The 26,494-nt window shown below is 36.1% G+C and overlaps 1 protein-coding gene across 1 annotated transcript in view; it reads right to left on the bottom strand.

Moving 5' to 3' along the window:
* Positions 1-26,494, bottom strand: part of DNAJC1 (DnaJ heat shock protein family (Hsp40) member C1) — a 111,150-nt gene that overhangs the window by 10,198 nt on the left and 74,458 nt on the right. Inside the window, exon 9 of the mRNA XM_075705952.1 lies at positions 5,260-5,379. Within this exon, the coding sequence (XP_075562067.1) occupies positions 5,260-5,379 (120 nt within the window). The remainder of the gene's footprint in view (positions 1-5,259; positions 5,380-26,494) is intronic.

Here is a 26,494-nt window from a genome sequence, read left to right as displayed (position 1 = left end):
TTCTGAATTCAGCAAAAGCTAACAATCATTAGAAACCTTCTTAAGGCTTAGCATTTGTCAAATCAAACAATGTAATTTTTGCAGAAATAGTAGTCTTGAAACTCCATTCCATTCATTATTTATACTGTGTTACAGGGTGTTCACAGCGCTTAGGAAATTCAAACATAACTTTTTTATTTTGTTTTAAAAGGTCAATTATTTCCTTAAGTATTGGAGGACAGGAATGAGAACTAAGCCTGGAGCAACAAATTCAGCAAGGAAAATGGGTCAAAGAACAGATGTTTGGAGGATGACAGAGAGCAGTGGTACAGGTAACCAGGTCAGCAGGCAGGAACCCTGATTAGAGTTAACTGAACTCCATTTCCCTTTCATAATCAAAATACTTGAAAATCTAATTTATAACACCAGCCAATTGCAATAAAAATGACTTAAAAAGCTATAGAAGCTTTCAGTTGTGAAAGCAGTAAGATTTCATTATAGTAAGCCAGCTGAAAAACATCTTTATGGGAAAAGATTGCCAAGTTCTCAATATGCACATGTTAAAATGACAATTAGCAATTTAAACAATTAAGCATACTGATAAAATGAGCACAACTTAGCCTTATCTATTTTGGGTTGATTATTCATTGGCTGTTAAAGATGTCTTCCTGAAGAGAGACAAGACAAACATATCCTATATTTAACATGACAAAAGTTAAAGTAATAAGCCTTCTTACAGTATGTCTGCACCATGGTTGCAAGCTTAACCGAGCTCAGAGCTGAAAAGCATAGGAATATGTTGCAAAGATATTTATGCTGGTATCATAAATAGAAACAGTAGAGCTGAATGAGTGCAGGGGCATTACAGTATGGACAGAACTGCTTAATTATTGGATTTTGGCTGGCACCTTCCCCATGGCCTGCATCACATCGTGTGGATGTACCTCTTTGGACAGGGAATCTGGTAGACATACCCATATAATGGGCCTTATAGTAATCCTTATTTCAGCAGTATTTTGGGAAATAACATTTACCAAACATAAATGTCTACAAAACACCAATTTGAATAGTAGTAGAAAAGAAAAAGAAACATCTGAAAGATTACTTTGTTAGGAATTACTGAATTTAAGAACAGTCAAGCTAAGGTATACGCAGTGAGTATTAACCAAGTATGGTGACTATCTGGCTTTAATTTTACATTTTTTAAAATGAGTTCACACATGCTTCCAATTGTAGGGAAGGTTTTGTTTCCTCCCCCTTTCCTCCTCCATAGCTTGCACTTGCTAGTCTAATCACAGACCATATGAAGCGAAGGACCTAACCTCAGGCAGAATCACTACATTGACGTTGTTTCTTGCAGATGTTTGTGTAACCTGTTCTGAAAGGCCTGCAAATATGGAGACTCCACAGCAGCTTATTCCACTGCTTTATCATCTCCATTGTAATTCTTTGCCCCTTAATGTCTAACTCTGCAGTCTGTGATAAAATTTGAGGTAATTACTTCTTGCCTTATAAAACTAATACAGTGCACAAGCCCCTTCCTCTTTACAGTTTTCTTTTTATGTAGTTGAATACTTACCTCCTCGGTTCATATTTTCTTTCAGTTCAACAACATGAATTCCCTCACAATCTCTCCTTGTAGGTCACACTTTAGAGACCTATTATTCTCTTTATTCTCATCTGGACTCTATATTGAATCACGTTTAAGTGCAATACCGAAAACTAGACACAAACTAAGGATGTAGATGCAGGTTTACCATCCTCCTGTGTTTATGTTCTCATTAAGATGCTTGCCTTTTTCACAACAAGTCACTATTTGTTGATTTGTACCTAGCTCATTATCTCTGCTTATTCCCCATGTTCCTCCTGCTTTTTAAGAGCTACCCCTAGCCAGTTGTTTGGCATCTTTTATTTGTGAACCTGATCACCACCTCGCTGTGTGTCCTTGCATATATTGTCTGTTTAATTTCAGCCTATTTTTTGCATCTTATTTTTCCAATTTGTCCTGACCTTTTTGAATTCTACTCATCTTCCAATATACTTTCAGTTCCTCTTAGCTTTGTAAGATTTACATGTGCTTACCAGGTTCTGAGGCATCAAAGTCATGTTTAGCAAAATCAAGGAAGAGTTTTCCAAGCTGAACAAATCTCTCTGGAAATGAGTCAGACACACACACTTTTGGGGCCTTCTTTGTATGAGAAAAAGCAGTATTAAAGCCCCAAGCATTAGAAACTTTGCTTCATACTGTTCCAAAATTCATTAACATAACGGTAGGAGGAAAATTCAGAAATATATAAAAACATGTCCAAAGCAAATAAACCCACAAAACTAAGTTAAAACACCACCACGAAGCTGAAAAGTTCACAAAAGCCAAGAACACTCTCCTCAAGTCACTTCATCCTGCTTAAGAACTGCCAGTGAAAACTAATATAGTTTGATGTAGGAATTTACTTTTTAAAAAAAGGAAGGCGTTTAAGACAATTTAAAATGGAATTTCTTTGGGGTACTTAGAGGGAGTGAATTTCACTGATACTCTTCTGGTATATATGAATGGTTTCAACTTATTTTTGAAAAAGTATTGAAATATTTTTCTAGCTTTTTTTTTTCCCTGTGGAAGAAAGCTTTGAGACAGAAGCAACAATGGAGAGATCATTTTGGAGTGGATTACTTTGAGCTGTTTTTATTAACACCTATTTAGCTAAGCTACTATTAAAAAGGGTTTGAATGCTTAAGATCACATGGAAGCAAGCACACTGTACCTTGTCAATCCTTTCTACTATAGTTCTTTAACTGTGAAAGCAAAACCAAGCCTTACTGCTCTTGATACTTTACAGGAGAAGAAACAAGCAGAAAGTGGTCTCAAGTTTTTAAAAAGTATTTCCTGTGTCACCGAAAATGTCAGAAAAACAAATTCAAATTTGCCCTTGAATGTTTTTATTTTTTAACTTCTAGTGCATTTGCCCAATACACACTTCAAACTCTCTCTGGCTTGACTAGTGTTAAATTAGCTGTAAGCAAGGGATTCCCAAACTCTGCTACACAAGCTAGTTCAAAACAGCACCTCATACACCAAAACTTACTTCCCTGCATGTCTCCCACTGGGAACAGTTGTTTGGGCAGCAAACACTGCCTGCACATGCAAACACCTCTTTTTCTGTGCACAAAGTTTAACAAAACCAGAAGTTTTTCCTGCAGCTTTAGCGTAGCATTTCTTATTGAACTGTGGTGATGCCCAAGCAAAATAAGAATCTTTGCTGTAAATTTAGATGCTATTCCTCACCTTCAACAAATATAAAGGATAAGCTGTACATCTTGGTCAATAGCTGAATGGATATATCTGAAGTAGTTCCCAGTTTCAACATTTCTGATACTGGTGCAGTAACAGTTTGAGATCCAGAGAAGTTTCCAGGAAGCTTTTGTTTAAGCGTTTCCTCTTAAAACCTAATTGCTGTAACTCTGTGCAATGCGTAAGAAAAGTAGCAGAAACTCTAATAAGTAGTCTTGTCAGGAAAGCTGACCTAGCGTTATCAGCAGTTGCAAATTTTTAGAGAAGTAAAAACTTGTGTGGAGAACACTTACATTAATCATATAGTTGGAGGTCACTTGAAGTAAAAAGGATTACACTCAGACCTTTCTCCACACATAAAAATGCCTGGAAATTCCTTTTTTCACACAAAAAAATGACAGCTTTTGGAACATACACCTTTCTTTGATTTCTCTTTCCAATTCACTGGAGAGTATGTTGCTCAAGACTCCTCACCTAATGGAAGAAGCAAGTGAGCTTTGTTTTTTCTTTCCAGTAGTGGATGTGTGCAAGTATGGTAGCCAAATATATCATGCAAAGGATTCTTAATAAAGAATGTTTTTACACCTGCGTCAATGAACAGAGCAAAAAATAGGTGCAAAAGGCAGCCTTAAGGTAGTTTTGTGATGGGTATATGTGGAATTGTTCCACGCAGTTGTATTGTCACTATCAAGCAAATTAATCAGTTTTTCCAAAGCAATCTCAAAAGAGCTCTCCCATGCACACTGCATACTACCAAGCCACATGAAATATTTTTGCTGTTAATATCTGCCTAGTAAAATGTAGCATCTTTTTAATAAAGTCACTCCGCTTCAGTAGTATGAATACTTCAGGATTAAGAAAAACAACACTAAACAGAATAAACAAAAAAGACTTAATTTCATTTGCATAGCAGGTTAGTAACTTCTTGCTTACATCCACTTATTTGCAAATAATAAGTGTTGCTCTAAAACGATAAGAATGCAAATGGCTTGTTCTCTAGTATATGTAACAGAACTGTATAGATGCACTAAATCTTTAAAAATAACTTCTAAAAATATCTTTTTGTGATTATATCAGCAGGGAAAAAAAAACACTTAAGAAGTACGCAAATTGCCCAGAAGGCTATAATAGGTTACATTTCACTCTAGCCAGGGGCTTTGTTTTCCATTATTTAAGATAATTCCTGAAATATAATAAATAAAGAACATCTAATCTCAAAAATGTACATCAACAGATTTAAACATTATTCTCATTAACCTCTCCAGAGCCTATAAAATAGGGTCAGCTGAAAGGGCTTTCAAATGGTCCTCAGCAGACACTACATCATGTTCTAGTGATGTATTGCTTGAAAAGGAAAAGTCTTTTACAGCCTAGCCCCTAAGGGTTTTAAGATCATAACACTTAAAATCCGTAAGTACAAGCTTTCTTTGATATCTGGTACAATAGTATAAAATATGAATTAACAAGGATATTAATCATTTCATACAGTATCACTATTAACCATGCTATAATCCAGAAAAAGGGACCAAAATAGTATCATATGTATAACTCGTTTTAAAGTTTGTAAAGATATTTCAGTTTAATTAATGGAAACCATCTGTCTAAACACTATTAGCTCATCTACATTTTTTAAGGACTGGCTTGAAACAGAAATGTAATCTTTAACCAAGTCACACAAACATTTGCTTGCAGTGAAAGGAGGTTGCTACAAAACCCGAAACGCATTGTTTTTCTGTTATTGGGTTACAGTATCTCAAGTCTGTAAGCACCAGAATCCCCCATCCAGCTGATCAGTTACAGCTGTTAATTGTGGAGGGAGAGACTGGCTGACATCTGCTTCTTGCATAGTTAGTTAATGGTTCACTTCCAGGTCCTAAAAGGATTGTAGCCTCTCTCAAAAGACAATGTCGGCCCCCATATACGTCTGCCTTCTACACTGCCTGTCTTGTTCTGGTTTGTCACTCTCTATACAATGCAAATCTGAGTGAACTCACATCTGCCACTGATCGACCCAATTCGTGAGCAATCTTTTCCCATCGACCTGGGGTCCCCCCTGGGAACTTAACCATACTTCTTGTCAGCTGGCTGAGGTCCTCCTCTGTCCATTCAGGTGCCTGTAAAACATTTGTAAAACATTCATTACACTGCAATATTGGACATATTTTTGTGAGGTAATATACTGAAAAAACCCTTCAAACGAATTAATCAAATTGTGTAAAAAAAAAAATTAATAGTTTCAAGTATCTGGGTGCCATCTCCCTGTGCTGTTGCTGAAAACACATAAAAACAGACCAACAGCAAGATATTAAAAATCCTTCACAAAAAAAAAATGCATTTTGTATATTGTACACACTAACACATTTAATTTCCATCAACACTTATACAATGTACATAACACTATAAAATGCCATAAAGATAAAAAGCAACAATACTTTTATTAAAGATTAAATCACAGTTTAAGATGCAAGGTTTTAGACATTTATTTAATTGCACATGTAAGATTTTTCAGCACAAAGAAAATATCCTCATTTTCACATTTTGAAAAAGCCTCTAAATAGAACAGTAATTTTAGCTTTTTGTCACTGTAGTCATCCTATGTTTTATCATTCTGGGATGATTCAGGAATGAAATCTGTTGATTCTAACAAGATTCCATTAAGACTATTAAACAACTCCCCTCCCCCCCAAAACACACTGATGCCACAAAACCAGACCGGACGCTTCCACCACCCAGTAACCAAAAGCTATAAAAATGTTTTGTTTTGCTCTAACTACATAAGACAATCTGTTAAAAATAACTATCTTCGTAACAGCCAAATAAAAGCGAACAAAGCAAGGAACACAAAATTATAGCAGTTTAAGGCATGAAATCGCACTTGCCTCGGAAGGCAAGACGCAGTACCCCTCTTCGACATTTGCAGCGTCTTCAGCAGCGACTGCAGAGCCGCATCTTTGTTACCATCAGTAGTTTGCCATTTTATTTATTTGTAAGGAATTCTTTATGACATACCTCTTCTAATCACCATTTCCGATAATGAACAGGCACATATCAAGCAGTTTGCATTACAGAGCCATCAGCACAGAACAACAGTCAGAGGTGACTGACCCCAGGGACCATCTCCACAACTACAGCAAAGCTTCTCCCTGACACTAATCCTGCCTGTCATTCTCCCACTGTGCTCTAACCACACTGACATCCGCCTGCCGCACCGCAAGCTTAACGGGGCCCTTCCTGACTTTTTACTGTCTCCCCCAATCAATGGTTCAAGCGTGCTCTTTTCACCATGTCCAAATGGCAGCTTCACTCATAATCAAAGTGCATTGCTCCTGTTAAAGGGCTTCCCGAAAGGCTCCGCCATTTGCATTCATTTGCAAAGCAAACTACTTTTATTCACTTTGTTCTGCTATCAAGAGTGTTCCCTGAAGCAGATAAATTGGCATAAATACAACCTGCCACTTAAAAGACAGTAAATAATAGTCAATAGTAGCAAGGATTTCATCAATCGTCCTAGTTTGGATCCATGTAGTCCTTTATTCAATGCTGAAAGCCTTAGACATTCATATTCGAATAGTTTTTAATACAAGTATAAAATGAATTATCTATGATGATTCAAACGCAAGACGCTTAAATAACGTGTATGTGAGAGATCTCGCACATACATTACATGCATTATCATACAATTACTCTCTGGCCTACAGAAATGATAAATACGTAGAAAATCTCAACCTTGCACAATAACCTTATTACTTGTATTGTATTAAACAAGTTAATACACACCATATATTTATTTATGACATTATACTCCATATATATATTTTATACTAAAATATTTCTCAGAGATTTTTAGAAGGGAAGATTTGGGGTACTTGATGTTCTACTTACAAAAATTTTCATCACTGTAATTTAAATAACGAATTCTTTAAAAAGGCTTTTGACTGAAGATTAGTCAAATTTCATACCTCAAAATTAGCCTTAATATGCAGTTTACTGTAATTTTCTAGTTAATTTGCATTAAAACTTTGTGGGGTGTTTTTGCTGTTTTGGGGTTTTTTTTGTTGTTGTTCCGGGTTTTTTTTTGTGTTTGGGGTTTTTTTGTTGTTTGTTTGGTTCTTTTTTTAAGTAAATTCACAGCTATTCTCGCTTACCACATCCAAAGCATATCCAAGCAATTACACAGGGAAATCAAGATGATCTTTTCAGTGATGTACATGCATCACAAGCTTTCTGGTAAGTTTTATTTTCAGACTTTTTGGGTAAGCTTTGATTTTCCCATGTGCTCAAAACTTTACTAACCATTTGTATATATTACAGAAGTCATAAGGTTATCTTCCTAAATAACAGACAAAACTACTGTAGATCTGTAGTTAATTACATAGTTAATTCACAGCACAAGAATTCATTAGCTACATTAAAATATCAACTTGTTAATCTTATTTCAAGCTGACAGTAATTTTAGAATATGAAGATCTAAAACATTTATAAATTTGGAAAATCTTTGAAAAAGCTTTTAGAAAATCCACTCTCAACTGCTAAAGCTGTAAAGAGCTTTTGTGAATTTGCAATTCCTCAGCAACAGTTAATTGTGTCTTTAGATGCAACAGCGCCTACTGTGACCCAACTACTACAAGCAGCTATGAGGGTGGTCATGGTGTGAATGTATTCTCCCTGTTCTAATCTGTAGCCAACTGTAACTGCGAGAGTCAAATGAATGCATAAACATACTGCTTTGTCACCTAAAACCATGTGTGTCCAATATTACTGAAACACTGGGCCAAAATTCATCTCTACAGTAAAGCAATGGAAGACACCACATGGTGAGGGGACAGCTGTTGTTACTACACAAGCATTCAGATTTTGCATCAAAAAAGCCCCGTTCTGGGATTAACTCCCCATGCTGAATACAAAATTAAAAGTACAGAGTTATGGTCTACAGTCTTTAAAATGAAAATAAACTACAAGCGTAGATATAAAAAATTAATAGCATTCCCATAAATAATAATCCTTTAACATGGTTTATCATACATAGCTGGCAATATTGAAGGATTAGTTCACCCAAACCACTATGCACCTTCTACAAAAAAGAAATACGAATGTGGTTTATTGTTTATCATCACTCTTACATGTGTATCTGCACTCAGCAATTCCATACCACCTCTTTCAGCATGACAAGAGTTTTACACGATTAGGATTTTTTTTTTTTTTTTAAAATAGGAGCAACTCTATTTTCAATTACTAATTTTTAGACAATAAAGCATTTTATTTTCAAGAAAATAGTCTGACTTGTTTAGACCTGTTAACATTAGTAAGTATAAAATTATATACCCTTTTTTTTGATAAAATTGGGAAGTGGCTAGTATTTGAGAGTTTATGAAGAAACTTTAAAAGTTATTTATATTGACTCAACAATATGAGATAATTGGATTTTTTTAGATTACATTTTAGTGTTAGACCATTTCTTCCTGTCATCAATATACTGTAGATTCAATTAAAATCACTGTTGTATGGAAGTTTGGATAATGTTTTCAATCTGGCTAGGGCTTTGTGCTATGCTTCATCTAATTTTGGTGATTCACTGATCTGAGCATGTCTAGTCCATGATCTTGCAAATAAACCACGAGGCAGCTTCTGTTTAAAAATATCTGTGCAAACGTTTGTAGAACAAGGGTTCTCGTAAAACCCTAGACAGTTTTGCAATTCAGGATACATTTAACCTACAAGAAGGTGGTGTTTCTATCCAGTAACAATAAGAACAGAATGTAAAAGTATTCCTGATTTAATTTCTTGTCCATAATGTCTTATTTTACTTACCTTATTCTTCCATGTTCTTACAATTTCTTGCTTTACCTACAAGAAGTCTGAAGTCAGTCTTGTTTTATCAAGTCTAATACACATCTGGCATTGTGATCCAGCTGTGGCTGAACACTAAGGATCTGCTACAGTTCTAAAGATCTCTTGGGAAGCTCTAAAGATCTGCTAAAGGGTATTAATGATCTGAACTCATATGCAAAGCCACAACATGTTCACATAACCCTTCGCTCCTTCAAAGCCGTAACTCAAATTCCATTTCCACCGGTATAATTTTTATTAATTGAGCCAACAAAACCATGACAGCTATACTGTTTCAGACCAATGGTCAAGGTAGGCCAGTAAGCTCATCATTTGTGTTCAGGAAGTGCAGCTGCAGAAAACTTTACTACGTACATTGTGATAACAAGGAGGACTATATCAGTCATCCTTTCCGGTCCCACTCTGCTTTGAAAAAACAGAGGCCATATACAGATACTAAGAGTAAGGCAAACATATAGGTTACCTATATTTCCCCTAATATTTTCCTTAACTCCAATTATTTTCAGCCCAAGGAATTTCTCTAGGCTGATATATTTTATCTATTTAGTAACCCTCAATGAATCTCTCTTTCAATGTTTTTTCCAGTCTCCCCTGAAACTATGTAAACTTTCTGGATCTGCAACATCATCTTCAGGAGGAGTTGCACACATCTGCTATCCATTATACAAGGAACCACCTTATTTCATCTGTTCTGAACCTGGCTCCTGCTAGCTTTAATGACGCCTAGCTCTTGGCTTTGAAGAACCAGCAAATAGTCTATGCCTACTGACTTCCATTTCACTTACAACTTTGTTCAAAATATCCCTCTATAGTATTCCCCTGTAAGTTGTCTCTTCCTGGCTAAACAGTCCTAGTCTAGTCAGTTGGTTTCTCATGTAAAAGCCATTTTATGCATAATACTGCCCATGATGCCTTTTTCTAAACCACCTGCAATTCCATTATAACCAACCTCTTTGCAATGAGGTACCAAACTGCACACAGCAGGAAATCATAAGTTTATACAGTGGAAAAAGGATTATTCTGTTCTGCTCTCTACTCCTTTCTTAACAATTTCTAATATTTACATTATTTTTTTTGAATGACACTGAGCTGATGTTTTCAATGAAGCCAGCACTGGTAACTTCTAAGATCTCATTCCTCAAGGATCACTGCCAGCTCAGAGCTCATCATCTTGTGCACGAAGTTAGGACAGTCATCCACTACATCAACATCTGCATACCTTCATATTTACATACTGGGAAGTTTTTCTGCCACTTTATTGCCCAAGCAGTCAGACTCCTAAGATCACTCTGTGATTTTTCAGTGTCTATTCTCATCTTCATTATTCCAAGTAATACTATCATTGATAAATTCCCACACCTCAAAGCTCACCTTTTTACCATATTATCATGTTCATTATACTGCATGAATGCACTAAGCAGCACAACTGTCAGCAGAAACCCAGATGAACTCCACTGCTAACCTTGCTCTACTGAAAGAGCTATTTATTTCCACCCTCCATTTCCCATCTTTTAACTAATTATTTATCTGGGAAAATATCCTTCCTCTTATCCCATGACTGCTTTCTTTCCTTAAAAGCCTACAAGCCTTGTTAAATCCTTCTGGAAAATCAAGCGGACTTCATCAATCAGATCACCTTCTCCCTGCGTATTTGTTAATCTGTCAAAGAAGTCCAGAGGGTTTAAGGCAGGACTTCCCTTTAGAAGCAATGTTCAGGACTCCATGCGGGTCCTATTTACCTGGTACTCACTAATTCCATTCTTTATTTCAGTTTTTGATAGTTTTCCCTAAAAAGATGTCAGATGTACAGGCCTGTAAAGGTCCCTGAATTCCACTGACAACAATAAACAGAATGACACATTTGCCATTTCAGTCCTCATGCACCCAAGAAAATAAACAGTTAATTGAATTATTTAATCCTTAAATTTTCTTTGAACTCTTGGTTGCATATCCTCTGGTCCCAGTAACTTAAATAATTTAATCTTAAACAATATATTACATAGGCCTGAAAGAACATTAGAGATTAATTTTACAATTTTTCAAAGCAACTACATGCAAATATGAAGATATAACTAATTATCTTCACTTATATCATAAGCTTGTCAAGATAATAACCTAACCATAATCATTTTTGTTTACACTATTGCTCACACAGGAATGCCTTCAGCATTAAAAGCATTAAAATATTAAACAATATACATAACGTAAGTAGACAACAGCTCTTAGAGAAGAGCGAGAACCTAAGAGAAGCATGAAGTTTCATCTGCCTCAGTATCAGGTCTACCACGTGCAGCAGCAAATGTTCTAGGACAGATTCTTCCCCTCACAGCTGCCCCCAACCCGGATTAGGGATTTCCTAGGCATGAAGTTGAATCCATTTCTGTTACAAACCCAACAATGAAGTTGTCCACTCTCCACATCCCATTTTTGCTCTTAACATTTTAAGCTGGCTTTCTACATGCATTCAGTTTCTCACTTCTCACCATACCCTACTGCCTTTTCATTTCTCTGTTCAATATATTTCTGCCCTGTTCTATGGCTCTATACATAATACAGGAGGGAGAAAGCAAAAAAACCCCACCCAACAAAAAAAAAAAAAAAAACCAAACCCCAAAACACACTATCAGTAAGCAGTGTGGCTTCTTTAATATCTAAACACACAGTTGAAGACAATTTTTCTGCATAGGAGAGTCCATAGGAAAAGACGGGACTCCTCAGGAGAGATTTTTCTAGACCTTGCCTGTTTCAGAACGGGGATTTCACAGACATTCCAATTAGTGCTGCCCTCAACAATTCTGCATCACCCCTTGCAATTCTCCACACTACAGACCATTTCCAGTACTGAACAAATCCTTGCAGATATATATGAAACTCCTCTAGTGACATTTTGCAATAACAAAAATGTATGTTTCCTGTTCTTTAACTAAGCATTACTCTAAAGATCTTCCCTTTCATCTTATCATTACTCTGCTTCTATAAGAAGTCTTGCTGACAGAACCTGTCAAAAGCTTTATAAAATCCAAGTACACTGTAAAGCTCTAATAATAAGGCATAACTTTTCTTTAAATTCATGCTGACTTTTTACTATTATTTTAAAATTGGCACATCTAATAGTATCATTCATTTCATAATTTCAAAAAATTACCCAGTATGGAATTCATGCTAACCAGTCTGTACTTCCCAGAATCCTCAATGAAGCTTAGAAATTGGTATCCTGTTTCCATCTCTCATTTCAAGGCTCATTTAAGTAATTGCTAAAATATTAACAGCGGTATTAAATGGATTTAATACTAGAGTTCTTTTTAAGTCAACTAATGGTGAATACCGTTGTTCCAAGCAATTTTTTATTTATCAACTTCAGATGAATGCTTCAATCTAAAACACTCCCTCCCCGCTTGCCTTCAACACATGATCTCAAAAACTCCCTAAACTCCTTTGTAGTAAACATGGGTGAAAAGGACTTTTAGCCCGAGCGTCGTCTTGGAACTATTTTATATTTTGATCATACACTACTTCAACAAAATCCTTGACAGGGTTTCTACATCTGTTTTCTTTGAAAAAAAAAAAAAGTAATAATTTTTTGTTCTTGGACTTACCTTATTTTGGATTTCATTTTTTAGTCTGAGACAAGAATAACTTAATTCCTGTAAAATGGGTATATTTGAGATTCTTCGACTGGCTACCGTATCGATTACTCACAATTTTGACAATTTTTTTTTAAACTTCAAGCAGTCTGTTAGCCCATCCTAACTGCATGTCAACAGATGATTTTTAAACATTAAAAACAAAACAAAACAAAAAACCCCTAAGTTTACTTTCAGAGTTTAAGCATGTTAGAACTCAAAATGCAAATATGTCCGTAACTGTATAATGTCAGTATAACAGCTCCCCTATGTTTTTGGGAAAGCAAGCGCAGTTGCTATCTATTCAAAAACATCAACTAAAATCTTTATTTACAAGTACTTTCCACAGCTAATACAGGTCAAAAAGGAATTATTATTCAGCTTTCTCGATCCTAAACTGTGCATCTATATGTACCTATCTATATATTGTTTACTTAACCTCAGCAGGAAGCCTGAGTGAGCAACAGGTTCTCCCACCGGCACCTTTGGCAGTATTACATGGTGCTGCCAGGCTACTCCCAGACTTACAATAAGCCATATCTTAAGACTGACAAATTTGAGTTCCAACAGACAGACAAAAAGCAGGGGAGGAGGATGAGAAGTAAATATAATAAGAACAAGCTACATGAAGCAATAAGACAATTTTTTAAAGTTACGACTATATTCAGAAAGTTGCAGATACTCGAAAAACAGTAGTAATCAGTCACCTGAGAGAAAAGGTGGCAAACAGCGACTTAAAAATGAAGCACTGGATGAGCTATATACTCACAAGATGATTGCTATTATACTACATTCATTCCAACATCTCTGGCTTTCACTTCTAGCCATTGGCCCTTCTGTGTCTTCCTCCCAGACTCAGTGGCCCTTCAATATTTTCTCCCATGAAGGCACCCGCTAAGTTAAAAGGTCACTCTCCAAGTACCAGTAGCTACCATTTCCAACCCTTGAGTAATTTCTACAGATTTTCTTTATGTCTATTTTCCATCTTTTTTCATGTAAATCCCCAAATTACAAAAAGCCGTTCAGAGCTGATCTTTTCTCCCCTTTCCTACTCATTATTTATTCCTACTTCAAGAATTCAGAGCCAAGTGCGGTTTTTTAATACTTTCTTTGAAAGTGCTCCAGTTCTTCATAAAGAATCTGTAGGGGAAAGCAATGTTGAGCAGTAATATTCAGGTTTTGCAGAACAAGAACACCTCAAAAAACATCTCTAAATTACGTTAATAAAAATATTTTCTTGTCAATAAAGCTGAAATTGCTCTAAAGTAATGACTTATTAAATGCTAGTCATTGATATGATCGATCACCTGGTTAAAGCTACATCACATGGCAAAACAGGAGGTAACAAGAATGAAAACACTTCAGTATTTCATTGTAAAAATCTTCAGAAATATGATAGGAAAAGTAAGAATTTTTTATCAGGTGTCTGTGGCAAGATTTTGATAGCCGGGGTGGCCTGGCTGGAAGGCAGTGAGGGGCTGCCCTGTGTCGGACAGCCGGCTCCAGCCAGCTCTAACAGGCTCTGAAGGAACCATGACCTGTGGAGGACCCACACTGGAGCAGGTTTATCCTGAAGGACTGCAGCCTGTGAAGCACCCATGCTGGAGCAGGGAAAAGTGTGAGAAGGCAGGAGCAGCAGTGAGGAACTGTTACAGACTGACCAACCCCCCTACACCTCATCCCCTCTGCACCACTGGGAGCAGGGAGGAGGTAGAGGAATTGGGAAGGAAGGACTGAAGTTGAGCCTTCAACTTCAAGGGGAGTGGGAGGAAGGTGTTTTTCTCCCCATCCAACTCTATTTTAACTAGCAATAAACTAATTGTCCCCAAGTCAAGTCTCTTCTGCCTGTGACAGTAATGATTACTGGATTTCCATGCCTTTACCTCGACCTACGAGCTTTTACATTTTATTTTCTCCTCCAGTCCTGTTGAGGAGAGGGAGCGAGAGAGTGGCTGGGTGGGCACCTGGCAGCCAGCCACAGTAAACCCACCAAAGAATTACAAAGTAACAAATTACAACATCCTGGTTTGTATTTAGAAGAAGTTTTGGGGAAGAATTCTTTGGTGATCTCCCCTCAAAACTACAGGAGTAGCAGATTACCAGCATCTATGATTGCTGTTGTTGGTTACAACAGCACAAATACCAGATTTAAAGTAAAACTCTGCTAGCAATACAGTAGTCTGAAAATCTACCTGCACAAGAAAGAAATTAAAAATTGTTACCTATTGGGTATAAGGAAACAAATTGGTTGGATATCCTACACTAACCATTGATAATTTTAGGTAAAAGTTATTGACTTCTAACCAAAAGTTACTCCCTCAGTGATTTAGGCACTTCTGAAACATTTATTCACATTTTTTCTTTTTTTGACTAGCTTATAAAAAAGGAAAATCTTCCACGGATGTCTACATTCTAAAGACGTTATTGTCACCTCTTTTAAATGGCAGCATGTATTGGTTGCCTTCACTGAAATACTGAAGCCTTTTCATGATCACAAAGGGTCAAAGATCACAGATAAAAATGGCAATTCCATAAAACACAGATAAAACGAGCTGTCCCGTGAAAAGGACACAAAACCAACAATAAAGTTAGACTGTAAGTGTCCTCATTTAAAGTCAGAGAATAATTACTCCCTACGCAGTCGTCAAATAGTATCAGAAGCCCAAATTAACTAATGAACTTCCTACCCGTGGCTTTCTTTAATGAGAGGTGTTTTGAAGAATAATTTCTATTTCAGTTTTCTTTGATCAGGAAAGACATAACGTGTATTTGATGAATAAGATGTTTCTTATTCAGAGAAGTCCGAGAATAGTTAGAAAGAGTCAGAGAATAATTAAAAGATACTAAGAACCCTTCTTGGTAGCAATGCTGCTGTGTCCTCACCAAAATTAGGTATATTCAGCATCTAATTAAAGCACAGGTCACTGAAATACCTGAACTTGTTTAACAGGAGGAAACACAACTAGATGTCTTAAGGTTCACTCCAGCCCTAAAGATATAAATTTTCATGAAACAAACATCTCCTGGTTCTATAACATCAGGATTGGACACCAGGAAAAAAAAAAAAAAGGTATTTTAAAATTCTGGTTCTTGGCAAAGATCAGCATATCTAAGAACTTTATGAATCTGCTAATACAAGTGGGATGACATTAAATAAAGTGCATGATCCTTTCAATTTATATGTAAGCTGGAAGCTCATCAACTGCAAGTGACATAAAAAGAGCCATGTTTACTGGTAGAAGAGTGACTATAAACTTCGACTGTTATTCAGAGATCAAAAAACCAAAAGATACTACCAAATGGATGAAATAAGGTCTGTCCAGAGACACAGAGATGCAGCTTTAGAAAATAAAAAAAGCCAAGCACACACACTTTTTAGGCCAGGTTTTGTTTTGTTTAATCTAAAATGGTTTTCTGATCCTGTTCACACCCCTACACCCAGTTACACAAACATAACAGACTAACACATCACAGGAGTGGGACATGAGCACTCAGGTGTTAATTTACCAGAAGTTTAGGCTGGAAGTAAGAGAATGCTTCAGAGTGATTTTCAGCATGTTAAAGGGACCTGGAGGGAGTCGAATTCAGAGGGGAAGAGAAAATCCTAATCCATTCTAATATGGAGCATGTTCCATAGCAAGCTCCCTCTAGCATTAACATAAAAATGTTTAGTTATTTGCAATGCATCAACTCAAATACCATTTTCTTTTTTTTTAAAAAAAGAGCTAAAGCCAAAAGTATTAAAGCACCTGTCTCCAGCAATACACACCTGAAAAAAGCCGCTGCTCTACAATTAATGTTTTCACACTTCAGGTTCTACCAGGCTTTGATTCTAGACTTAATACAAAGCTTTCTTTAACCTATAGCAGTTAACATGACCAAATACATGCAGGAACGTTTCAAATACCTACCTACATTACCATAAAGCAATCTGAATATTCCTCCTATGAAGTAGATAGTTTTTCAAAAACATGAAAAATAACTCAAATGATGACATTTTTACGGCTTTTGAAATTAAATCGTTCTTTCGTATTTACACAAAGCCCAGCTAATTTTGTCTTTTTCTGTTTGTCATTACAGAAAACCATGGGGGGAAAAAGGTTATTTCTTGCTGCATTCTCAAAATCAAATCTACTTTTCCATCACACAAGCCAGAGGAAAAATGTCACAATTAAATGGTTCATAAATATAACACTAAAATTACTATTTAAGTCTATGTAATTGAACAGAAATTAAAATGTAGTTTTTAATTGCATATTACAACTTGAATGGTAGCACTTAGCAGAAAGTGTTAACTCATTTATTTTTTAATTGTTAGCTGCTTCAAGGCAATTGTTTTAATGCAGAAAAAAAGTGAGAAGCTCTTCAGTAAATTTGATTGTAGGACACTCAGGCATGCAGATCAAATAAACTATAGGTTGAATAGGTAATTAGGTTTGGCCTGTGATACATTAATGTGGAGACAAGTTCCTAAAGAAAAGGAATAAATGTGTTGTGTTTAATTCTCTCTCAAAACACCACTCTATTTTGATTTTTAAATGCAGCTTGAAAAGTATTACTATTTGATAGAGAACATGAAATTGCAAATCTTCTAGAGTACATAAGTCAATGAATTCTTCAGGAAAAGAATTCTGTAACTTTCATAAACTTCAATAAATAAGCACATAGGGCAGTTAAGTCCTCAACAGACTGCAGGTGGCAACTTTTTTCATAATTAGTTGATACATTAAAAATCTTTGGCCATGCTGTTAAATTCGCTAGAGAAGATGAGCCCAAAGGCATGCAGATACATTAAAGCATATGATTAGTCTTTATTAGCAAGGAGTGTTTTTCCTTGCAAGATTATTATTTGTCTCATGAAATACTAAACAGACTAAGCAAGTGTCAAATATTTAACAGCATTGGGCTGTTATATATTGGGCTGTATACCCTTCTTTAATGCACTTCAGTATAAACATGGCATGTTATGGGTATTTTGAAAACATTAACATATGGTATTAAAAAACATTCAATACACTAAACCATCCTCAATCTCACAGACTGTGTCATAATGAACAAGATATTACTATACTGCTAATCCTGCTGACTGCTCCACAGTGCTGTCCTCTTCTGTCCTTTGTCCAGCTTTTTTGTCTTGCTTCCTGGCACACTTTGTCATAAGATAAGATCTCTATCTCAGTAACTTTTGTAGTGCGGTGGAGAGTTTGTATGGTTGGATTTTTTTGTTTCGCCCCCGCCTCGGTCTATTGCTGGCCACCTGTTTCTCCTACCTTCATTCACCTTAAATATCTTATCCAAAATAATTTTTTCTTTTCTTGTCCTTGCCTTCCTTCATAATAATAGAGTTTCAACTGCCTCCATCAGAAATTATTTCAACATCACAGTTAATGTCTACACAACATTCTTCCTCCCACACCAAATGCAACTATATTATTTCACTGGCAATGCTATCTTGCTGTGCCAGCAATCAGTTATTCCTTAAAACAGCCTGGATATTCTGATCTCTTAATTTTTAACTCGAATGCAGGAGGTACTCTGCATCCCAGAAATGCACAAACATAATTGCTCTGTAAATTTGCAGTATCTCCACCAGGGATATTCAAATATTTCTTCTATACTAAGTATGGCTCATCAAGTTAGGACTATCAGTACGTTAAAACCCAAATGAAAAATCCAGCACCCTTCTCGAAGTGGACCAGATGTCCAAAGGTGATAAAATTCTCCTAAGCAGAATACCAAAACTTAGAATTTGGTTTCAATATACAAGTGCTCTTTGGCAGAGAACAAAAATAGAGACTGGTATCTAGCCTGCAACCTAACAGATATTTTGACACAGCTCAAGGCAGCTGTGAATTTTGGCCAGCGGGGGCAAGGAGAAAAGAAAAAAAAAAAATCTACTATCCTACCAGAATATACCTGCAAGAATCAGAAACAATATGTATTGTTTCTGCCCTACCATTTTAGGTAGCCCTAAATGGGCTACCTGGAAAATGTCACAAACGTGGCCCATACTAAACTAAATTTTCAGTTCTGTTTTCCAGCAGTCCAAGTTGCCATATACCATCAGGGGGACAAAAAAAATTCTGAGACATTTTCATGCATTCATAAAACACAGATCTGTGATGGCAACCTCAAGCAACTCCACTTCCAAAAGAACCCCAAATATCAAAATTGTTAATTATCATGAAACAGTATATGTGTAATTGAAAAAAAGGGCAACACTACTTAAACTGCTTAACATATGAACATTGAATCTGCCTGTCAAATTCCCAAATATAACCACAAAATCTGGACTAATTAAAAATCAAAGTTAGCCTTCACTTTTCCCATACACACAGCTTTCCCTTCCCATAATTTGTGGCCATCTGAAAATGTACCATCAGTCTCATTCTTCCCACGCTCACCTTCTCGTAACTGGGCAAGTCTTCCAAACAAGGACAATAAAGAAAAAGCCCAAGGCAGCAAAATATTGCTGATACTGGTAGATATCCAGTCAAGACCAGCATAGTTAAAAAACCCAAACACACACATACACACACACTGGAAGTTACTAACTTACTACCTAGATTCTGTGTTGACATTATTTTCTTCATAAAGCTGTTCCAATGCAGATTTCCAATGTGAATTACAAGTATCACCTAGTAAATAGTAAAAATTGAAGTATTGTGTTTTCTGTGTTCGTGTGTGTGTTTTAACAAAATAATGAATCCAGGCACACAGTTTCTCTCATGATTAAAAAGAGAACACCAACAGGATAACTTTGGATCATCAGAATGCTGATGTTCCCTAAGAGGTCTATATAAAAAAATCTGATGCTATACAACACATCAAACCTGCTACTTTTGTAAGTAAATGCATGCTGTAAATGCATGCTTACTTTGTGAAAGTCCAAGGCCTGCAGCAAAACACAGGTTTTCCATAGTACTCAATTGCAAACAAAGCCAGAACCTCCACTCCTTCGCAATTTGCATCTCAAGGATAGTCACTGTATTCAAGAAATTCTGCCTTTTGGAAATTATGGGAAGCACCATCACCAAAATGACAAACAAATCTTAACTGCAATGTACTATTTCTCATATTGTGCCATCATTAAGAGTGCTCTCCTCTTTTGCAGGTTTGGGTAAGTAATATATGATCCAGTAGCATTTTATAAAGAATGGTTCAGGCCAAATAATTTGCATCCCAATTCAAAGCATAGTTAACTTCAAACATGAACACAACTCCTATTCATTTACATGGAATGCAGTTGCAGGCTCAGGTGTGCTGAACTGAGGGTTTGAAGACTAAAGGTGATCCTTTCAAGACTGCATCCTGCCTGGCAAAATCTATACAGAAAATGGCTAATAACTAGATTGAGATTCTCTGAAAATTCCTAAGTGGTACAATCCTTATGTCAATAGTATTAAAATCACTCCTTGGCAAGGCAGGATTAACATATTTATCTTTACTGGGAAAACAAAAGCCAAACATCTCTCACATTGTTCAGTTTATTTTTAGTTCCTGGAGTTTACCCTAGATTATAGTTTCTGGGCAATTTCTATAAACAAATTTGACCAAACCTCACTATAGTCATGGCCTCAGGAGGAAAAGGAAAGCAGCAGCACTGTGCATTGTGAAAGAAGGTAAGATGCTGAATCTAACCAGATTTTAATTGGTTTGTCTGGAAAATATAATATAGAAACATCAGTATTTATTTATATTTATACATTAAAACTAGATTTATTTGAAGCTAACTTCATCTCCAACTTAAAGATAGCTAAACTCATACCAAGAAAAGTAACTATTTTGCAACAGTCTGCACTTTTCAAATTCATATTAAAAAGCTGAAAAGAGCAGCAGCAAATTGCACTACAGAAGCTGGTGCTATAAACTGCAAATTCTTTCTGATCCCTAAGTTGTGGATCCTGTGAAAATCCCATTTCAGGGATATTTATCATCCTTGCTTCTCATTTATTGGCAAAAGTCCAAGGACACACTGGACTGTGCTCTCTCCCTTCTGTTGGATGGGCAGGAGCAAGTGGGGCAAGGTCACAGTGATTAACCAGCTTTCACATCTTCCTCCAGCTTCTACCCCTTACACATGCAACTACAGTCTCTTCCTTCTGCTTCTATACTCTTCCTTTAGTAGTTGAGACGGGAGTGACTTTGTTTTGGGAGGTGACAGGGACAGAGCACTGCCAAGGAAAACCAGGATTTCCAAGACCTCCTGACCCCAACTGGGCTAAATCAGAGCAGTCCCATCGTATGTTTTTCTACATCTCTCCCAGGCTGAGAGGAAGACAAAACCAGTGCAACAAAGACTAATATTTACAAAGGCACTGCACAGCTTCTTGCAAATTTATGTAAAATTGGTATTAGCTTCAGGACAGAAGAGACACTCCCAATGAAGCGAGTCAGATTTTGAATGGTTGACTGGGAAAGACCGAGTTCCTGTTTCTCCTCACAGGTAAGAGGTTTCTCTTATGTTAACTACTATGTCTTTCTGTGATAGACAACCATCATGTCAATCTCAGAAATGAAACAGGACTCGAGACCTGAGGTAAATTAGGAAGTCCAACCTGAGTTATAGAAGTTAATATAAGCTATATAGCCTTAATATAAGCTATATAGCCCTAGTTTGGACTCAGGCAGGTGTCTAAACAGAGGTTATAGTGCTGCCCGGTGCAGAAACAGAGCTGCATTTTAAAAACCCTGTGTGTTTGTCTACACAGATTAACACTATGCACAGTTAACTTGAGCTCTTGGGTAGTTTTCAACTGACAGACTCAAAACACTGAGGACTACATACAGAACACGCACATGTAAAACTAGTCAGACTGAATTACAGCAGCAAGTCACTTCTTCTGGAATACAGATTCAGTTGAAAAACTACTGGAAGCTAGAATTTGACACCACAGCATCTATAGCATGGTGTTGAAATCAGTGTATTATTCTTCTTGTCTGTACAAGACAAGAACCTATGCTACTATATGTAATTAGACAGAAAGTTTAAAAACTCAATCAAGATCAGGAAATATCAGGCAAATGTCAACTGTATGGCCTTAATTCAATACATATGCATGGCTGATTTTTTTTTTAAACTAGTGTATAAGTTTTTATATCACATATTGTTACTATCTTTAGGAAATGTCCTTAGAGGAATATATATTTAGGCTGTTTGTTTCCTTTGCAATCTAGACTGAACTTTGCTTGTGCTGTGAAACATAAAAAAACTTGTTCCCTGGCTGTCAAATCAAATAATTTCTCTGTATTTTTTAATATTCTCCTTAAAGGCTCACGGCATGACTTTCCTGCTTGCATAGATTACACTACCTCTCCACCCAAACCAGTTCTAGCCAGCACGAGCATGGCATATTGGAGAGCAGAATATTATTGAATTACATATTCTATAAACACACCATTACTTTCTATAAATAAAGTTTCTTATGCTTTGTTAACTTATCCAACCTAACTAATAGGTCGAAGAAAGAAAGGCAGAAAAGGAAACACATAAATTCCACATTCTTACATAGCAGTTGTTCAGTTAAGTGTTTATTCAGTCTTTATAATATTCCTGACCTATTTTAGGCAAAAGTCCATAACTCTTGGTTCGATGCTTAGTACTTCTGGCATTTGTCCCAGTCATAACAACTATTTTCACTGAATCCATTGATAGGAGAATTTATTTTCTTCATTTTGTATTTACAAAAACAATTTGTTCTTTGATGTATATTTGCCATAATACTGAAAACACCAACTTGAGATGCTAGTCAAAGAATGCATCATCATCATCCTACAACTTCATTCTTCCTTAAGAAAAGCTGAGGATTAAAAGCATTGCTTGTTTAATACTGCAGATGAAATTAGATTTCTGACCCTAATGATTTGATATTCACAGCTCAAAAGCAGAGAAGTCCTATTCTAGATTTAAAGATGTGGATCATCCTCTCCAAGGAAAACTCAATAATTAAAAATAGTACTTTTAAAAAAAATTACTTCTATTCTTTCCTTAAAGCTATTTAAGTCCAAAGTAAAGTCCACAGAGGCTTAAATATTTAAGACAGAAGCCTGTAAAGAAGGATATTGCCTACATTTAAGGAAAGATGATTCAAAGAGTACATAAATCTATTGTTTCTAACTAAAATTACAAATATACCAATTGGCTAGAAATATGCTAAATACAGTAATTTGCTAGAAGTAGACTGCTCTGGTTCAACAGTCACATAACGAAACAAAAAGATTAGCCATAAAACCAACAAGAACATTAGCTGTTAAGTATGATACTTGAAAAATTCAAAGTTTTTCTAGTCTTCTTTTGTTCATTAGGCTGACTGACTTGGCGGCTAGCAAAGAGGAAGAGAATCACTAATATGTATGTATGGGACAAAAAAAATTACACAAGCATTTTAGAATAACGAAGGTGCCCGTCTACTGTTTTGGTAAATCAAGTTCTGTCCCCTATTTCACAAACACATTATGCAACAAAAGGGTGCCTTCTCCACATTGTCCCAACTGTTATTATCAGTATTTTATCAATATCATTCTGCTCTACAGAAGAAACATGTATACATTGTTCTGTACTTGTTCATTGACCCCAGGCAGGGGCCCGAGTGTATTACATTGAGAGACTTAAACACCTATTTTAAAAAGTATGTGTACAGGACAAAAGTAGCTTTTTCATTAACACTAATAACTCTAATGTAAATATGATAACTGTAGAGTTATTTTAAAATGCAAAACTCAATATTCTAGTCAAGCTGAAGTCCACAACATTTGCAGTGACACAAAGCATAATAAACCACAGGGAAAGCCTAGAGTCTGACTTAACACTTTCAGTACCACTCCAATGCAGATTTTGGGGTGTTTTTTTTAAAATGAAGTATCTACTACATTGCTGAAGAGTTTGGTAATAGAATACTGAGATTTTCACCTCAGGGTTACTAAATTCAATATGGCCCAGATCAATAGTGACTCAAAGTCATCACCATTTGATGAGAGTTTGGAGCTCAGGTTAAAATGTATTATGAGCTTAGGCTAGCTCCTAGTGAATAGCTTCATAACTGACACTAACAGGTATAGTTGCTGGCAGTCTCAATATAGAGCCTTAAATTCAATGGGCACACAGAGTGATTTACTTTCTCGACCTACAGCAATCCCTCTGGGTCAGGGTCGAGGCACACTAGCAGGACACCATGAGGAACCTCAGACTGCTAGTTGCTTACTTGTACCTGTCCCAGGAATAAAAGAGATTTAGAATACAGACACACTTTTCAGACACTATATTTGTTTCAGTGCTTAGAAAAAGAAAATTAAGTTATTTCAAAACTAGATTACCTCAGGTAGCATGCTAAAACAGAATAACTCCTCCCCTTGAAGACCAATTTATTAAAACATCTGGCTTATACAACACCTTAATCCTGCTAAGATACAAACTGCTTGCTTAAGGAATTAACATTTTTTAAAAGCCTGGAAACTGTATTCAGGTAATCCGTCATATGACATCTGATTAGAACAAGCACCGTGTTATTTGCTACTAAAGAAAAAGCATACTCAGATTTCAAAGCAGCACAGATGTGGGAAGATTCAAGGCAGAAGAGAGCAGGTGGCAGGCTAGCTGGCAATTACAAGATGTGCAAGATTATAAGATGACTAAGATTTAATTGTCAAAACTATACTTTTTAAACTAACAAAATAATAATTTAGCATTTGTATCGCATTTTGCCTTTTAATGTTATAAAGCAGAGAGACCTCCTTTGTACATTTAAAGTTGTTTTTTATCATTGTTCCACAGCCAGCTTTCAAATAAAACCTTCATGATTAAAAAGCTCACTCGGTTATCAATATCCTACCTATGAAACACAGTGCCTTGATAGCCTAGACTGAGAAAAATAAAACCACTGCATTTTAACTGCAGTGGTTTTAACATTAAACTGCATTGTAACCAGAAAAGAGTTCAGTACAAGATGACCACAGCCTACAGTTCAACACCTGGAAAAAGGTAACTACCATGTTTCCAGCATCTACCAATAAATTGTGTAAAAACAATCCTTATGTATACTTTTGTTTCGCAGCATTTTTAATAATCCTAATTTAAGCGTAAAAAGTAAAGTGTAGCAAATACAGGAGATTCATGTTATCTAAGCTTCCCAAGCTCTGTGCACAAAAATAGTTTTTACTACCCCTGCTTTAGTAAAATCAAGCCAGGTGCTCCTGCAACATCAAAAACACCCAAATGCCAAGAAGTGCCGCAGGATAACATGAAAAACAAAAATAATGAGAAACATGATTTTCTATCCATACATCTGGTACAGCTGGAAGGGATCAGGCACTGTCTTTCTCCACCTCTATCTCCCCTTTACAGAGCAAGCAAATATCAAAAGGTCAAAAGTATTCACCCCTCATTGAGGTAGAACTTGGAACTCTATCTTCAGAGACGAATGAGTCAAATAATGATATGGAACGAAGAAGAGATTCCAGTGGAAGAAGATGAGCAATCTGTAAACCAAAAGGAATTATAATCCTGGTCCCACTGAAGACAACGATAAATCTCCCATTGATTTCTCAAGAGCCAAGATTTTCATGCAACAACAACATTATTCACACAAACAATGAACCCTCATGAAAACAATGTGTGTCACAAATCATGTAAAATCAAATCAGAACAAAGAATATGAGAGAAATTACTTGACAATGATTCATCAACAGAATGATTCCAGAAACGGTAAATACCTATATTCTTGCACGAATATTTGCAAAAAGGACAGAACAAGATCAGATGTAACAGAATATGTCCTCTAATAAGTTGCTCTTTTTTCTTCCAGCTCCACTAATAATGCAATAGTGGCTTAACAAAATATGCAGGCCACAACATCATGCAACCTAGAAGGAAACCCATGGTAACATTCCCTCTAAATTTCCATTAATTCCTAATACGGATACACAGAACACTTTTTCCAGTCAATTTTTGGTGACAAAGAAAAAAAAAAAATCAGAAGCTTGAGCTAAGAGGAGACAAGTAGCTTAATTTAACAACCTAAAAGAAGATCTAATCTGGGAGTACAAACATTCAGTGACAAAACAAAAATAATTTTAGAAATAAACTTTTTCAGCACTTGAAGAGCTTTGTTACCAGTATGAGAATGAACTTTTAGTAATTCCTCTCAGCTTTGTAGTCATATGCAGTTTGCATGAATAGTGTAAACAGTGCTACATGAACATGCAATTTAGTGCTAGGTAAGTATATGACTTCCTATATAGAAAAAAAACCCTCAAGTGTCTCATTACTTCATTTCCATGCTCTCAAATCCAATTGAGTCTGCTAACACTATTTTCAACAGATGGAGTTTAAGAATGGGATAGATGGTCAAAGAAAGGTTTTATAAATGGTCGAGGTAACGTGCTTTAGTTATGCATCTCCCCCTACATGTGTTCCCAAATCTGAATTTAAACATCCTGGCTGCAAATGAAACTCAGTATTTCTTTCTCTCCAAATTTATGAAAGGTAGTAAGTAATGATAAATGATTACGATTTTAACTAAAACAGCCCAGAATGGACTGGAAAAATGATGCATTTGGTTCTCCAACAGCTTCCCTCTTCTGGTCTAAAACTCAATCTATTTAAGCTTTCCTCATAAATATAATTTTCTAAATTTCTTTTTATTGCTGATCTAGTCTTCCCATTAATTTTTCATTCTTTCTGAAAAGTGCAACGATCAAAACTATACAAGAAGTCCTAAAGCTGGATGGATCACTGCTGCAGAGAAATGCAGAAAAATTACCT

This window comes from Pelecanus crispus, chromosome 2 (assembly GCF_030463565.1).
Source record: "Pelecanus crispus isolate bPelCri1 chromosome 2, bPelCri1.pri, whole genome shotgun sequence".
Taxonomy (NCBI): domain Eukaryota; kingdom Metazoa; phylum Chordata; class Aves; order Pelecaniformes; family Pelecanidae; genus Pelecanus; species Pelecanus crispus.
Note: the sequence above shows the minus strand (reverse complement) of the source record. Positions and strands in the feature narration are given on the sequence as shown.